Source organism: Pygocentrus nattereri, chromosome 7 (genome assembly GCF_015220715.1).
Source record: "Pygocentrus nattereri isolate fPygNat1 chromosome 7, fPygNat1.pri, whole genome shotgun sequence".
NCBI lineage: Eukaryota > Metazoa > Chordata > Actinopteri > Characiformes > Serrasalmidae > Pygocentrus > Pygocentrus nattereri.
Genome location: NC_051217.1, coordinates 25,888,183 through 25,906,233, shown reverse-complemented (window position 1 = coordinate 25,906,233; position 18,051 = coordinate 25,888,183). Strand labels below are relative to the sequence as shown.

Genomic DNA, 18,051 nt, shown 5'->3' with positions numbered 1-18,051 from the left:
TTGGGAGAATAGCAGCACAGAGTTTACTGTTTTGGGGGAGTGGAGGGTTTGAAGGTTCACTGATCTGCTCCCAGAATGGTTCCCGCTCACTGATCAACAACAACAAAAACAACAGCAAATCAAACCACCAGGCGTTTCATGTGATCCTGCAGGCTGTAGTGCTGCTGTTAACTTGACCTGATGCAGTTATGACCTCTGTTCACCTGAAAGCAGCACACAGATGTTTCAGCTACTTCTCTTTCTTTCTAATTCATTCACTGTCCACTCTATTAGACACTCCTACCTCTCCGGTCCACCTTGTAGATGTAAAGTCAGAGATGATAGCTCATCTGCTGCTGCACAGTTTATGTTGGTCATTCTCTAGTCCTTCATCAGTGGCCACAGGATGCTGCCCACAGGACGCTGTTGGCTAAATATTTTTGGTTGGTGGACTCTTCTCAGTCCAGCAGCGACACTGAGGTGTTTAAAAACTCCAGCAGCGCTGCTGTGTCTGATCCACCCAGACCAGCACAACACACAGTAACACACCACCACCACATCAGTGTTACTGCAGTGCTGAGAATGATCCACCACCCAAATAGTACCTGCTCTATGGGGGTCCTGACCACTGACGAACAGGGTAAAAGGGGGCTAACAAAGTATCAGAAACAGATGGACTACAGTCTGTAATTGTTAGAAATGAAGGTTCTGTGCAGGTACCGTTCTTGGTCATCGAGTTACAAACAGTGTAAATGTTCCCTCAAAGCTCTAACAGTGGTTTTAAGCTCTGATTGTGATCCTTAAATCAGTTTTTCCAGGTGAAAAGTTTGTATTTGTTCCTTTTCATAACAGAATGTTTTAAAATAGAACAGTTGAATAAAAGCCTGGAGGCGAGGCGGGGTGTGTGGAGTCCGTACTGCTTAGAACAGATAATTTCAGTGGATTATGGTTCAGTGATGTTCCCTGGCTAAAGGTACTGAGATGGAGCCCTGAGAGTTCCAAACCAGTGACGAGAGGGGAACTGACCCAGAGACACTTTAGATTGATAAAATGGACAGTGAATGTAGAAACAAGGAGGTGTTCCTATTAAAGTGCTCAGTGAGGTCATGAAAATAACAGACATTCTAAGTTCTAATTGGTTCTATCTGGTACTTACTATAACATGTTTGGAGGTGAGGGATGTTTATTTCAGCTCAAATTGTGTCATCAGTTGGAAACTACACCCTCAAAGAGATCCTTAAAAGTTCTGTTTGTGTGCCTAAATGGTTCTTTGCATACATGGTTCTATCTAGAACCTTTGTAAAAATGGTTCTGTATAGCATCAAAAATGTTCTGCTATTGTTAGAAGCATATCATTGTAACAGTGCCAGCACCCATTGTGGTGATATATGGAACCACATTCTGCATCAAACTGAACTGTTCCACCATTTAAGCATGCACATTTTTTGAGTGTTCATGGTTCTAGAACCACTGCCCTGACTAAAGAACCCTTAAAGAACCTTCTTTTTAAAATGTGTACCCAGTAGGAAGCAATCGGTTGAGCATTGTGTCTTTGCAGTCAGTCACATGGTTGCAGTATGGTCCACAAGGTCATTTTCCTTTAGAATATGGGTTCTAAGTTCATCTAGCAAGCCAGAAACAAACCAGAACGGGGCCACAGGAACCTGCAAACGAGGAGCCGTTCTCATTTTTAGTTATGTAGGCCCCGTGAAAGCCAGTAGTGTTCTGCTACAAAAACTACGCTAAATTTCATGCCCACAACACATTGCAAAAAAGTTGTTACAGGAGCATGTTTACACTGAGTTACATCACATTTCCTAATCAGTTGGGAACTGAGACACTGATTTTTGTAGTTCTGAAAGTGGATTTTTTCCCATTTTTGCTTGATTTGACACTTAAATCCAGAGTCTCCATTGTCATAACTACCACTTCATAATGCACCACACATTTTCAGTGGGAGGAAGTCCTGGACTGCAGGCAGGTCAGTTTAGATTACTCAGCCATGCTCCTGTAACACGTGCAGAATGTTTCTTGGCTTGTCATGCTGAAATAATCATGAACGTACCTGAAAAAGACAGAGTCTAAAAGACAACATATGCTACTCCAAAATGTGTTCAGTGTTAATGGAGCTTTCATAGATGTGCAGGTTAACCACTGACAGCTCTACCCGACACCATGACAGATGCTGGATTTAGAACTTTATTCTGGTAACAGTCTGGATGGTCCCAGTCAGAGAATGCAATGTCCTTTATGTACATAAACAATCTGAAAGGTGGACTCGTCAGACCACTATACGTTTCCACTGAGTGTCAGTTCATTTCAGATGAGCTCCAGCCCGGAGAAGTTGGCAGTGTTTTTGGATGTTGTTGATATGTGACTTCCCTGTGCAGAGTATAGTCTTCACCTGTATTTGTGGATGCAGTGATGACCTGTGTTTATTGATGAGGGGTTTGTGCAGTATTATTACAGAGCTCATGCGGTTTCTTCAACCCAGAAGCATGTCGGTTTTTAATGCAGTGCCGTCTGAGGGATCGAAGGTCATGGGTATTTAATAATGGTTTTCAACCTTTTCCTTTATGCACAGAGATTTCTATGGATTCTCTTAATCTTTTAATAATAATGTGGAGCGCAGATGAACGTTGTTCTTAAACTGTTGGACTGGCTGTTTGTGAAAGCGCATCTTCTGTTCATCTGATGCCTGTGAAACGTTCCAAAGCATGCGTTTTTGATCATTCCGCTATTACACTGCCCCCGTCCCATTTTTTGGAATATCTGGCATATTTACAAAAATAAATCTGATAAAATATTAAATATTTCTTCTTTGTGCTGTTTTCAATTAAATACCTGTGAAAGGCAGTTTAATAATCATTGCTTTCTTTTTGGAATTTGGTTTGTAAAGAAAAGAAAGTAAACACATTTGTTGAGACGGATCATTGATCTTGTGAAAACAGCAAAAGTTCTAATTTCGTCTGGTTCTAGCTTGTACTGTAATGTTTAGAGGTGAGGGATGTTTGTTTATTTGGGCTCCAATTTTGTCTGCCAACAGTTGGGAGCCACAAAATCTGGTTCTGTTTAGAGCCATACATTCTATATATAGAACCATTTCATGCTTAAACGGCTTTGATAAAATGATTCAGATTGATGGAGAATGTGTTGTATATGATTCTATAAGGAACCTTTTTGAAAATGGTTCAACATAACACCAAAAAAGTGTTCTTGAATTTGTACAAGCATGGTATTGTAACAGTAGCAGAACCAGTTTTTGGTGCTATATAAAAACATATGCAATACATTTTCCATCAATATAAAGAACCATTTCACAAGTTATGCACGCAAATGGTTCTTTGAGTGTTTTATAAACAGCTGTGCAGCACCAGTAAGTGTTCTATTATTGTTACAAGCTTGACACTGTAACAATAGCAGAACCCTTTGTGAAACTTTATAGAACCATATAATACATTCTGAAGAAGCATTTCACTATGCAAAGAACCATTTAAGCATGAAACTTAACCAAAAATGGTTCTTCAAGGAAGCAGATCTTCTGTACGGAACTCATGGTTCTAGATAGGACCACTGCTTTTAGTATAGATCCGTTGAAGAACCATTTTTTTAAGTATGTACCAAGTAGGAAGGACTTGGTTGAGCATTGTGTCTTTGCAGATGATTGATCTCGCTCCACAAGGTCATTCATCTAAGTTCTTCTACTGAGCCAGATACAAGCGATAATCGGGCCACAGTAGCTTGCAAGTGAGGTGCCGTTCTCACTTAGGAAGATTGTTAGCCGTGTAGGACCCGACGTACAGAGACAGACCCTGCAGGGGGATTTGAGCTCCTGTTCTTTTGCCCTCAGACTGTAGGAAAGCCGTCTTTGTTGGTGTGTATAATCTGTGTTTTAGATGATTCTTCAAGATCCCTTTCAGTGAGAATCTCGCTCTTTGGCGTGACCACAGGGTTGGAATTCCCTCCAATAAGACACTTGTAATCTCTTTAAGAACATGTCTTAATCTATAGTGTGGTTATTTTGAAAAACACCCAGATATAATGTCGGCAATGCACAGTGTTAATTAGTTTCTCCACTACGTTTTCATCAGTGTGAAACGGGTTTCTCTGAGTCTCTAAAGAGCTCAAACACAGTTATTACTGAAGAATGTGTGGTGATTAAACAGTGCTGAGACTCAAACCCCACAAAGACAGTAACGCTCACGCTTTTGGCTGCACTCTTAAAAAAGTTGGTTCTCCAAGGGTTCTTTAGTAAAGACAGTATTTCTGTAAGGACACAGACACTCGAAGAACCCTCTGCATGCATGCCTCTCCGTCAGATTGGTGGAGAATGTCTTGTATGTGGTTCTATATGCAACGTTTTTGAAAATATATAATACCAAAAAGGTTCTACTGTGTACAGTCTTAAAGAATTGATGGCTATTTAAGGGTACCTCAATAATGAAAATGGTTCTGTAAAGAACCATGAAAACATTTGCATGGTTAAATGCTTCTTTCCTGCAACAAAACCGATCTTAAGAATGTGCTGTAGAGGGTCCTATGTAGAAACTTTTTGAAAACAATTCTATATAGCACCCTAAAGCATTCTTCTATTGTTAGAATTCCAAGCTTATAACAAGAGCAACCTTTGGGCTGCTATGTAGACCCCTGTTTGTGAAGGTTCTATATAAAACCATCTATAGAACATTCTCCATCAGTCCGAAGAAGACTTTCATGATGCAGAGAACCCTCTGATCATGCAAGATTTTTTTTTGTGTGTCTGTGCTTCCTTACAGAACCAGTTTCTTTACTAAAAACCTTTAAAGAACCATCTTTTTAAGAGTGTACACAACAGAAGAACACTATATTAGAACTCTCTTCAAAAAGGTTGCATATAGAACCGCGTACAACACATTCTTCATCAAATAAGAATGCTTTTATAATTCAATGAACCCTTTAAGCATGCGGAGTGTCTATAGGTCCATTGTCTCTATTGAAGAACCCTTGAAAAACCCTTGTTTGGTTTTATCTGAAACGTGGTTACACTTTCTCTTTTGATATGACTGATTGCGGTAAATATGTTTTTTTAAACATGAGCCTCTGCCCTCCCCCAAAACGCTGTGCTTGGCTCTGAGTAAGACGAAGCCTCATAAATCCCTCACAGTGCTTTCCGTCTGCTTCCATGCCTTGAAACAACAAGTAACATGATGAAATGACCCAAGCATGTTGCTCAGTGCCGACTGCAGCAGGGCTTGCCTCCAGCAACTCCAGACCACTGTTTTCAGGAGGATCAGACTTCGGTTCTCTCACTGGTGGGCTTGAGAACATCTTTAAACACAACCAAATGTACCAAACTCTCAGGACAAACAGACTCAAGTCTGGAAAAATCTGAAAATGCCCTAAGACTCCTAGTGTCATCAGAGAACTTGTAGAGAGGAGAATTCCCGCTCTGCAACATCTTCCAGGTTTCTCAAATGCTAGGGGGCGCTCCCGAGTGAACACAAAATGAATGGGTTGATATGGAGCATCTGAGCACAATCATAGTTTATAAATGCTGAGACATTTTAATGTAAAAGAATTCCTTCATTTCCTGAACAGCATAAAACATTTTAACATCGCTGTTATATTTAACAGTTTTTAGGAGTTATAGGAGTTTAAAACGCCGCCTCATGAGTGTTCATGACATCAGTGACTACAAACAGCCAATGAGCTGCTCCACTTGCCCATCAGTCATCCCGCTCTAGCAGTAAAGCCCCGCCTCCTGCTGCCCAAACCCATTTACTGTAGAAATAAAGGAAATATATCAGTAAGATTTCTTTTATTTTAGTGAAATTCATCCTCCTGCTGTCTGAAACTAATGGAATGTTCTGGGCGAGTGATTATAAACTAATTTAACTTCTCGTTTTTAGCCATTGAGTTCCATTCAGTCCCATTCATTGAGGACTCTGTTGTTTAGCATTCCTGTTTTTGGTATAACAGGCGAAATAGGAAGTGGCCAGGCTCCTAATAAACCGGCTCTGGTGTTACTGAGATCGTGTAAACAGCGTGATTCGATAAGCTTAGTCTGATAACTAAAACAGGCTGATATCCACTATTGAAGACAGATCTGGATATGAATGCCTGAATCGCTCCACTGACTCTCATGGGACATTAAATGAGCGCTGTATCCTGCAGCATGTACTATAACCTACAGCATGTAATATAACCTGCAGTATGCACTATATCCTATAACATATACTACAACCTACAGTATGAAGCATACAGCAAGTGCAGTGGTTCACAGTAAGGACTGCAGTCTACCACATTATATACTTTAATATGTATTAAAGTCTATAGTGTGCACTAAAGCACATAGGATGTACTATATCCTACAGTATTACTACAGTCTACAGCATGTACTAATGTGTCCTACATGCACTATATATGCAAGACTTACTGTGTTATGTACTAGACACCATGAACTAGACTTCTGCATGTATGACAGCTTACAGTATGTACTATAGCCTACAACATGTACCTGCAGTAAGATATAGTAAATGGCATAATATATCCTGTAGTTCATAGTCCATGCGGTAGGCTGTCATACATGCTAAAAGTCTAGTACATGATGTCTAGAACATGTAAGTCTTGTGCATATAGTACATGCTGAAGGATATAATGCATAATGTACACACTGTGGCTGCCATACATACTGAAATCTAGTAAACGCTGTCTAGTACATAACAGTAAGTCTTGTATATAAAGTACATGCTGTAGCATATAGCACATAGGAGATAGTCTAATACCGGCTGTCTAGTACATAAGACAGTATGTTATGTTCTGTAGTACATACTGTGTGCATTAGTGTATGCTGTAGACTGTATTACATACATCGTTCTTACTGTAGACTGTTGCAGATGCTGTGTGCTTTAATGTGTGCTATAGAATGTAGTAAACGCTGCAGGCCGTTGTTAATATCGTAGTATATAGTGCATGCTGTAGACTATGGTACATACTATAGGCTATAGATTATGCTTTAGGCTGTAATGCTACAGGCTGTGTTACGTGCTGCACTTATAAATCCTACACTTTAATGAAAATGTCATTAATGAACTCCTCACAATTACACACAAATAAACAAAATGCCAGCTGTTATGACAAGGGAAGGTCAACAGGAGCAGGGTGACCATGAAAGAGAGATACAGAGGTGGAGAGAGGTTAGTGATTAGGTCAGTATCGGGTGGAGGGGGGATGTATATTGGTCAGTGAAGTCGATCCACCTTAGGTGTCCTTCATCTCCTCATTTAGAGCTGCTGTTAATGTCCTTAGTTTATTTCTGACTATACGACCTGGCAACAATTCAAACAATTCTTTTACGATTCTTTAGAAAGCGATTCAGTGCTTCATGGAGTCTCATATCTCACCACGATTCGATTCGGTTACAGTTCTTTCAAAATTACTCGCTGCATTTCTTGTGTGCAATTCTTGCCACAATTTGGTTCAGCCATGGTTCTTTAAGAAATGATTCTAATGCATCATAAAAATCTAGAATTCCATCAAGATTCAATTCGGTTGCGATTCTTTAACAAATGATTCATTGCGTCATAAAATCCTAAATTGATTTGTTAGGAAATAATTCAGTAATAATTCATTGATTTTCTGTCTTCTTGGACTCATGCTGGCTGATGGACAGTCACAGGTGGATGAAATCACTCTGGATGGTGAGGCAGAGTCTGATTTGTGAGCTGATTGTGAATCATGTCGCTCTTTTAACCATTTGTTGGAACATCAAGGCCAAAAAACAGAGGAAGAATATCAGGATTTTAGTGATTTTTCTGAGCCGAATTACTCACTGATGCTGACGTCACATTAACTAGGGCTGGGTCTAGTTAGGGGCGGGTCTAGATAGGGTCGGTTAGTGCTGTTGGCACTGTGCATTCCGGTAAGTAACGTTCTCCTGACCTTCACCAAACCCAGATTCGTCATCAGACAGATAGTGAAGCCAGTGGCGATGCTTTACACCACTCCAGCCTATGCTTGGCATTGCACGTACTGAGACAACGGAGACCCATTTCATGAAGCTCCTGATGCTCAGTTCTGATGTTGTAGTTTGGAACACAGAACAGTGCGATGCATTTTAATAAGTGCAGTACAATACAATGAATACTTACCTCAGTGCTGTATAAAGAGATTGTCTTTAGTCTGCGTCTGAAGACCGTGAGAGACTCAGCTGTTCGGACAGCCAGTGGGAGTTTGTTCCACCACCTGGACTCCAGTACAGAGAAAAGTCTTGATGCTCATCTTCCATGCATCTTGAAGGATGGCGGGTTGAGCCGAACTGGGCTTGAAGGGCTTGACCATTGCCATTAGGGGCTGGTCCGTTTTGGTCTTTTTTTTTTTTTTCATTGTGAAAGGGTTCTTCAGGTTAATCTAGAATGTGCTGAAGATGGTTCTCTATGAAACCTTTCTAAAAAAGCTTTATAAATAGCACTGAAACGGGTTCCACTATTGTTACAAGCCAAAGAATGCTGTTTGCTACTATCTAGAACCCTTTTTGCTAAGAGTGAAGGTTATTCATTTCCTCTCTCATCATTACAGATTACACAGAGATGCAAATACAGGCTGAATGAACTCCACAGCTGAAGAATAATGATCTAAACTTTCACTTAAGTCTGAAATGTAAGAGGATTTTATTTTCACATTTAAGTGGATTTTATTTTTTAGGATGATTCACAAGTTCAGTTCCACACTCAGTGAGAGCAGTGCTTATCAGTGAGACTGAGCTAATAATCCCTCTCTCTTCTCTCTCTTTCTCTCTCTCTCTCTACTTTCTCTCTCTCTCTCTGTCTCTCTCTCTACTTTCTCCCTCTTTCTATCTCTCTCTCACTCTCTCTCACTCTCTCTCTCTCTCTCTCTCTCTCTCTCTCTCACTCTTTCTCACTCACTCACTACTTTCTCTTTCTACTTTCTCTCTCTCTCTATCTCTCTCTACTTTCTCTCTCTCTCTACTTTCTCTCTCTCTCTCTCTCTCTCTCTACTTTCTCTCTCTCTCTCTCTCTCTCTCTCTCTGTCTCTCTCTTGCTCTCTCTCTCACTACTTTCTCTCTCTCTCTCACTACTTTCTCTCTCTCCCTGTCTCTCTCTTTCTCTGTCTCTCTCTCTCTCTCTCTCTCTCTCTCTCTCTCTCTCTCTCTCTCTCTCTCTCTCTCTCTCTCTCTCTCTCTCTCTCTCTGTAGTAATTTCCAGCCGTCTGTGATGTTTGAAGGCTCTGACTGTGTGGAGGAGACAGAGGGAGTGAAGGCTGAGAGCAGTCTGGTCTCGTCCATCTCCGCCTGTAAGAAGGTACACACCTGTGCTGTGAGTGTGTGTGTGTTTATGTGTATGTGTGTGTGTGTGTGTTTCAGTGATTCATGTTAATCAGATTAGCCACATCACTGCTCAGGTCGTATATCTCAGCATCAGCTGCTGTTTTTCTTCCAGCTCTTTCACTCTGTTCAGTCTTCAGGATCGTTTAGCAGCTCTGTGTTCATATCCTCTATAAACACTGACGACTGAGGGACAGTGACCACATTCACAGGCAAATCAGTGTTTCACTGTCACTGCACCGCTGACTTTCACTTATCTGTTAGGGTGAGATTACAGGGGGCTTGCGGGGGGGTCAACCAGTATTTGCTGTCTGTGATCTTTGGGCGATCAGGGAGCACTGCATAAAAAACAGACATGATTCTGTAGTGGAATTCACTGTATGGGCTCAGAAACACTTCTGAAAACCACTGTCTGTGAAAACAGTTCATCACTGCTTCCACAAATGCTGTTAAAGCTCTAAAACACAAAGAAGAAACCAAATATAAACAGGATCCAGAAATGCTGCCACCTTCTCTGGGCCTGAGCTCATTTAAATGGACTGAGGGGAAGTGGAAAAGTGTCCTGTGGTCTGACAAATCAGCATTAGAAATTCTTTTTGGAAATCATGGACACTGTGTCCTCCGGGCTGAAGACCACTCAGTTTGTTATCAGTGCACAGTTCTAAAGCCAGTATGCATGATGGTTTAGGGGGGCATTAATGCACATGGCATGGGTGATGTGCTCATCTGTGAAGGCACCATTAATGCTGAATGATATATACAGGTTTTGGCAACATATGCTGCCGTCCAGATGACACCTTTTTCAGGGAAGACCTTGATTATTTCAGCAAGACATTGTAAAACCACATTCTGCATGTATTACAGCAGCATTGCTCCATATTAAAAGAGTCCGAGTGCTAAACTGACCTGCCAGCAGTCCAGACTGACTGAGCACCACTGAGAGCATTTGGCACATTATGAAATTAAAAAAATATGACAATCATCCCCTGATCATCAGCCCCTGAAACTCATGATCAGCTGAAATCCTGAATCAAACAAGAACAGAAAACTTCACTTTCAGAACTACAGCAGTGTCTCCTCAGTTCCCAAGCACTTATAGAGTGCTGTTAAAGAAGGGGTGATGAAACACAGCAGTAAACAGGCCCCCGCCCCAACCTTTTTGGAATGTGTTGCTGGCATGAAATTCAAATATGCATATATATTTTAAAAAAGAATAATTTCTCGGTTTAACGTTTGATTGTTTCTTGTACTTTTTCAGATAAATATAAGAGTTTAAATTATTTTATTTACAGTTTTGCATACCATCCCAACTTTTTTGGAAGCGGGGTTGTGGTATTACTGCAGTTTTACTGCAGAGAACTGTTGGGAAGAACAAAAGCAGAAAAATGCAGTGTTTTCTATTTTATATAAATAGATTATGAGTGTAAAATCCCTGCAACTTGTTTATTTGGAGCACTCATAATAATCAGTCACAGTTACCTCGCATACTGATCATGTACTGTAATGCAGAAATCAGCAGGTACATTAGGCTTTATTATGTCTAGTTGTTCTTAATTATGATGAGTTGTTGCTAATCAGCTGCCTATTTAGAAAGCAGCAATCTTTTCAGTCTGGTTTCCGTTAGTACCTCAGCACTGAAACTGCCTTGATTAAGGTCACTAATGACCTTCTCACATCTGAAAGTGCTGGAGTGCTTAGCTCCTTATTTTACTCAAAGTGCCACACTGTACTGGTTCATGTCTTATCTTATTGATAGAAAACCATTTATTTCTCTCTCTCTCTCTGACATCCTCAACCTCTAGTCATTCAAGGGGTCCCTCAGGGTTAAGTCCTTGGCACTCTCTTCATCACTTAATACGACACTTCATACAACACTTTCAACTGGACTTTCACAGCTATGCATATGACCAGATTTACATCAGCACCAAGTCCACCTCTTGGACAGTTGGAATCTTGTTTATCTGAGATTTAACTCCAGATCAATAACATGATTCTCATATTAAATAGTGACCAAACTCCTCTTCATTGGCTCCAAAACAACTCTCAGTAAAACTGACTCCGTAACTGTCAGTTAATGATGTACCAGCCAAAATCAGTTCAGTTGTTAGGACTGTTGTAATTCTCTCATCAGTTCTCAAGGATCTAGTAGATTTAAAAGAGGCCAACGCCAGCCCACCCGCCAGACCAAAACACCATGGACTGGAAAAAGTGACTTGGCAACAGGCGACTCCGGAGCTCTTCTACTGCCCTGTTGTGACTCCAGCTGAATTAGATTAGTATGTAATAATAAAATAATCCTCCTTTACAGTAAAATAAAGCTCTGCTGATCGTTCAACACAGTTTTACAGTAAATGGTCTTAAATGCTGGAGTTGATGTAGAACTGCTGATTCACCCTTTAACCCTGAAGATCAGCGCAGGCGGCTGGTCACCATTGCAACACAGGCAACATTTTAGCCCAGCTAGTAGCTACAAAAAGGCAAAGAGAGAGATTTAAGACGAACATCGATAATTTGGCGACAAATGGACTTATTAGTGTTTATAGTCACTCCAGCTGGTTTCCTGATATGTTTAATCTGCAGCGAGAAACTGACACACACTCATTCACCAGCTCTTGTTAAAATTTTCCCATTCCACCTTAAATGGTGAAGCAGTTACATTCTGGCACCTCAGGCACCATCTCTGTGTTCAACATTTCATGAGACTGAAGTCAGTTTTATGAAAAATCAAATGTTGAGAGACATTTTACAAGAAACTGTTCTACTTTAGTGGAAAAGTTTCCTGCTGGAGATGTGAGAAAAGCAGGTCTAGCTGAGCTGAAGATTAAAGCAAAGCAAGTCTGTATTTTCATTAATATTATATCCTAAGATATTTAAGGATATTTAAAAATGTTGAAAGGACAAAGTTATTTATAGTTATTTATAGTTACAGTTCTAAAACAACAAATGATAGAACTGCTATAGCCACCAGTAAGCAGATGAAATGTCATCTAAGCAAAGGCCAAAACAATAAACGAAAGCCAACATTCAGAGCCATTTCATGTAGGAACTTCCTGTGAGGAGCTTATAGAGGGAGACGTCTGGTTCCTATCACCACCACTGTGAACAGTTCTGACTAGGTACGTTTCTCTAGAACAGACCGTTTCACACCAAACCGCTCAGAACCACCTTGTTTACATCTTAACCAGTTAATTATGCAGGAATTTTGAAATATTGGTGGAGTTTCCCTTAAAGGCCTCTGAAGGTCTCCTTGCTAAGCTTTTTATCTTTTTTACAGTATGACTGCAGTTTGAACTAATTTAGTGGAATGATCTAATGTGAGCTGGTCTTTTAAACCCTGCAGAAAAAAAACATAGGCCATTAAAATTTCTGCTGGTTCCTGGTGGTGTCCAGTAGTGTCTATTGGTATTTTGTGTTTGTCCTGATGGGTTGATATGACACTCTAATGCTTTAACAGATGATCTGAAACTTATGACAGATATGACAGGTTTTATGATTTCCTAATGGAATGTAAAAGTGACAGGAAACAAATCGTCTTTAATGGTACCCAATACACCAATTCCCATTAGAAAGCAAACCCATCAGGTTTAAATGCTAATGGATCTAATGGACTGTATTCAGGATACGTCTGATTCAGACAGGATTAGACAGAGTAAAAGGAAGAAGGGGGACAGAGTGCTAGAGAGGATTAAGGGGGGGGGGGGGTGAGAAAGAGAGAAGGAGAGAGGGAGAGGGAGAAGGAGGGGAGAGAGAGAGACAGAGAGAGAGAGAGAGAAAATGAAAGAAGCTGATTGAAGTGATTGGATTTAAGATTAATCTGCCTACAGTCTCTCAGCCCTCTGAGTCCATCTGTATTGGATTGTTTCTGAAGTGAATTAAAGTGTCACTTTTAGAAGATTAGACCCGGAACCATTCTGAGCAAACGGTTCCTTACAAGGTGGAAACATCATCAATTTGCGGGTTACATCATTCTCTGAACCCTAATGGATACATGAAGCATGGACATGTAAACAAAACACATTCAGTTCACATTCCACTAGTTAGATTAGCAGCTACTCAGCTATGAAGATGGTAAAGCAGAACAAAGCTAGAGTTCAATCCGCAGCGCACGGGGAACAGTCAGGGGTTAGGTGTCTTGCTCAAGGGCACTTCAGTCATGGACTGTGAGCCCAGGGGATCGAACCAGGGCCGGTTCCCTAATCTCCAGCCCATGACTGCCCCAGTCGTTGGGGTAGTTAACTGCTGACTCTCTTTCTCCACAGTGACTCTGATTCTTCAATATCTGTAAATGTCTGTTCTATCAGCTGTTCTTCTGTAGAGTCTCTGTTCTTGTGCAGTTCTGCACTCTTCCTCACAGTAATTGAGATCTTCCTTGTCTCCTCTTCTGTAGAGTCTCTGTTCTAGTGTGGTTCTGCACTCTTCCTCAAAGTAACCGAGATCTTCCTCGTCTCCTTCTGTAGAGTCTCTGTTCTAGTGCGGTTCTGCCCTCTTCCTCACATTAACTGAGATCTTCCTTGTCTCTTCTGTAGTGTCTCTGTTCTAGGGCGGTTCTGCGCTCTTGCTCACAGTAACCGAGATCTTCCTCGTCTCCTCTTCTGTCGAGTCTCTGTTCTAGTTCGGTTCTACACTCTTCCTCATAGTAACTGAGATCTTCCTTGTCTCTTCTGTAGTGTCTCTGTTCTAGTGTGGTTCTGTGCTCTTCCTCACAGTAACTGAGATCTTCCTCATCTCTTCTGTAGTGTCTCTGTTCTAGTGTGGTTCTGCCCTCTTCCTCACATTAACTGAGATCTTCATTGTCTCCTCTTCTGTAACGTCTCTGTTCTAGTGCGGTTCTGCGCTCTTCCTCAAAGTACCCGAGATCTTCCTCGTCTCCTCTTCTGTAGAGTCTCTGTTCTAGTGCGGTTCTGCGCTCTTCCTCAAAGTAACTGAGATCTTCTTCGTCTCCTCTTCTGTAAAGTCTCTGTTCTAGTGCAGTTCTGCACTCTTCCTCATATTAACTGAGATCTTCCTCATCTCTTCTGTAGAGTCTCTGTTCTAGTGCAGTTCTGCGCTCTTCCTCACAGTAACTGAGTTCTTCCTCGTCTCCTCTTCTGTAGAGTCTCTGTTCTAGTGTGGTCCTCACTCTTTCTCACAGCGATCGAGATCTTCCTCGCCTCCTGTTCTGTAAAGTCTCTGTTCTATTGCAGTTCTGCACTCTTCCTCAAAATTACCTGAGATCTTTTTCGTCTCCTCTTCTGTCGTGTCTGTGTTGAAGTGTGGTTCTATGCTCTTTCTCACAGTAACCGAGATCTTCCTCGTCTCCTCTCCTGTCGAGGAGCAGTCACTCTTCGCACTAGAGCTGGGCGATGTGGCCCATATATAATATTGTGATACTTTAAGAAATTTTCAAAATACGTGATGCGTCTCAACATTTCTTTTCAGACGTCTGATTGGCTGATTTTATTCAGTATTTCACACTAAATCCAGTTAAACTGGACTAATTTTGTTATAACTTTATTTAGTTGTAACTTTATTATGAAACGTGCAGTTGGTCAGCCTATGCACACACAGACCATAAACACATATGACCAGAACAGCATACTGTACTGTATTGTGACATAATTTATCACAATAGTGATAATAGCGCCCAGCCGTCAGTCCCAGGCCCCCGGGACCCCTTTATAGCGCACCTTAGCATGCCACATTTCTGTTTTTTATCGCATTATTATTAGCCGGTAAATAAACAGCAGCTGTGAAGTCAGTGTGCTCTCTGGGTCAAATTTATTTACACTCAGAAAATCAATAAACCCATGACATTTGTCCATGGGTGCTCAAACTTTCACATACGACTGTACGTCAGTGTAAAATCCATAATATCTTCAGAATAAAGTGACTGTGGTTGGATTACTGTGATGTTCAGAGCTGGTCTGCTGTGATTCTGAATGTTTGAGAGATTTAAACTGTGATTAATTGGTTCTGAACTGTAACACAGCCATGTGCTGGACATACGACTGTCCAGGAGAAACACAGTCAGGACAGATGGTGCACACAGCGAGGGGAGTGGAAACAGTAACACACACACACACACACACAGCCATTCAAACGGTTGGTTTCACTTGCTGTATTATATATGTATGTTGTTTAATATGTTATAATAACTGATATGATTAAATGTGATGGATGCTGGATATTCATCTTATTAGAACATCATTGTGGAGATTATTTTTATAATATATATATATATATATATATATATATATATATATATATATATATATATATATATATATATATATATATATAATATAAATTCTGTTTTTCCTTCAAAGTGGGGACATTATTGTGACATTAGACACACAAAAACAAGTACACATTAGGAAGAGACTCCTGGTGTTGATGTTAAGGATCGATATAAAGATTTTAACAGGGTTTTGTTTTTTTTTGGGAGATACACAATTTCCTCACACACACACACACACACACACACACACAAGAATACAGTATATATACACACGTGTGTGTGTGTATGAGTAACACTTTATACCCGGACTGCCTCTGAAAGGTGCTGCAGTGTTTTTATTCTTTTTAATTATCCCAAGGGAGCAGCAGAGACAGCACTGTAGAGCACACTGTGTGTGTGTGTGTGTGTGTGTGTGTGTGTGTATGTGTGTGTGTGTATGTGTGTGTGTGTGTGTGTTTGTGTGTGTGTTTGTTATTGTGTGTGTATGTGTGTGTGTGTGTTTGTTAGTGTGTGTGTGTGTGTGTGTGTGTGTTTGTTAGTGTGTATGTGTGTGTGTTAGTATTAGTTAGTGTGTGTGTGTGTGTTTTTGTTAGTGTGTGTGTGTTTGTTAGTGTGTTAGTGTGTCTGTGTGTTAGTGTGTGTGTTAGTGTGTGTGTGGGTGTGGATGTGTGTTTGTGTGTGTATTAGTGTGTGTGTGTTAGTGTGTGTATGTTTTAGAGTGTGTGTATGTGTGTGTTAGTGTTAGTGTGTATGTGTGTGTGTGTTAGTGTGTGTGTGTGTTAGTGTGTGTGTGTGTGTGTGTGTGTGTGTGTGTGTGTGTGTGTGTGTGTTGGTGTCGGTGTGTGTTAGTGTCTGTTAGTGTATGTATGTGTCTGTGTTAGTTTGCACATGTTAGTGTCGGTGTGTGTTAGTGTGTGTTAGTGTATGTATGTGTCTGTGTTAGTTTGCATGTGTTAGTGTGTGTGTGTTAGTGTGTATGTGTTTGTGTGTATGTATGTGTTTGAGTGTGCATGTGTGAGTGTGTGTGTTTGTGTGTGTATGTATTAGTGTGTGTGTGTGTTAGTGTGTTTGTGTGTGTTAGTGTGTTTGTGTGTGTGTTAATGTGTGTGTTAGTGTGTGTTAGTGTGTATGTGTTAGAGAGTGTGTGTGTGTGTGTGTGTGTGTGTGTGTGTATGTGTTAGTTCGTGTATGTGTTTAAACTCTTCAGATAAGAATAAAGTGCTGAAGTTTTTAGAAACGCACTGGACTGAAGAGGAATCAGAGCTCCCGATAACACTTTTACCCTCTGCAGGCTCTGTCCTGACTCCGCCCCATCTTACCTCTATCCTGTCCTGACTCTGCCCCATCTTACCTCTACCCTGTCCTGACTCCTCCCCGTCTTATCTCTACCCTGTCCTGACTCCATCCTATCCTAATCCTGCCCTGTCCTGACTCTGCCCTGTCTTACCTCTACCCTGTCATGACTCTGCCCAGTCTTATCTCCACTCTGTCCTGACCCTGCCCCGTCCTGACTCTGCCCTGTCTTACCTCTACCCAGTCTTATCTCCACTCTGTCCTGACCCTGCCCCGTCCTGACTCCGCCCTGTCTTATCTCCACTCTGTCCTGACTCTGCCCTATCTTATCTCCGTCCTGTCCTGACCCCATCCTGTCTTACCTTTACCCTGTCCTGACTCTGCCCCGTCTTATCTCTACCCTGTCCTGACTCCATCCTATCCTTATCCTGCCTTGTCCTGACTCCGCCCTGTCATATCTCCACCCTGTCCTGACTCCGCCCTGTCTTATCTCCACCCTGTCTTTACTCCACTGTTTGAGAGGGGAAACAGATCTTGGGGAACACAGAGCTGTTATGTTTTTATTGCTATATGGTTTTAAGGTGGAACTGCCCTCTGTGTCTGTGTGTAGGTGCTGTGCAGTAACAGTGTGCTGGACTCGTCAGAGTACTGGCTGAAGAACGAAAAAACGCTCTGCAGAGTCGGCTTCCTGGAGGACCAACACGAGGGGGGCTGCACTGTGAGTCACTGACTGTTTCTGAATTCTTCAGCTTTTTTTTCCACCTTAAGTAAATGAAAGAAACCTGCGGAGCAGATCATCACATGGCACAGAGCGATGAGCTCAGCTTAGTTTGCTCTCCTTACTCGCCGTGGTGTTCGGTTATCTGTTGTAGGGTTCATTGGTGTGAGAATACAGTCTTCCACAGCACCCGACTGTCTTTCTTGCCTGCGCTCATCCACCACTGTGCTAATGAAAAGAATGTTCCTCATTCCATAATTGTATTTAATTGTATTCATTATTTGAGGGATTAATTAATGGATACTGTGACGTGCAGGAGGGGGATTTGATCGTTTTTATATCTGTGCCAGAGAGTTTTAAATGTCTTATAGGAGCTGAAATGAGAGTGTATGTGCAGATTCGGAGGTGGAGGATAGTAATGATGATGATGATGGGGATCCAGATTACACTCCTATCAAGCTGATCAGTGTGATGACTCTTTCCAGTCTAACAGCTTTCCCACGAACGAAACCTCAAAAAACT

At 41.3% G+C, this 18,051-nt stretch overlaps 1 protein-coding gene across 4 annotated transcripts in view; it reads left to right on the top strand.

Moving 5' to 3' along the window:
* LOC108443033 (SPHK1 interactor, AKAP domain containing) overlaps positions 1-18,051 on the top strand; it is a 104,783-nt gene that overhangs the window by 1,272 nt on the left and 85,460 nt on the right. For 2 of the 4 annotated variants that reach the window (XM_017723415.2, XM_037539959.1), the window contains exons 2-3: positions 9,173-9,278; positions 17,422-17,529. In XM_017723415.2, the coding sequence (XP_017578904.1) occupies positions 9,173-9,278; positions 17,422-17,529 (214 nt within the window). Of the gene's footprint in view, positions 1-8,597; positions 8,617-9,172; positions 9,279-17,421; positions 17,530-18,051 lie in introns of those variants that run through there. The other 2 variants (XM_037539960.1, XM_037539961.1) reach the window with 2 other exon arrangements.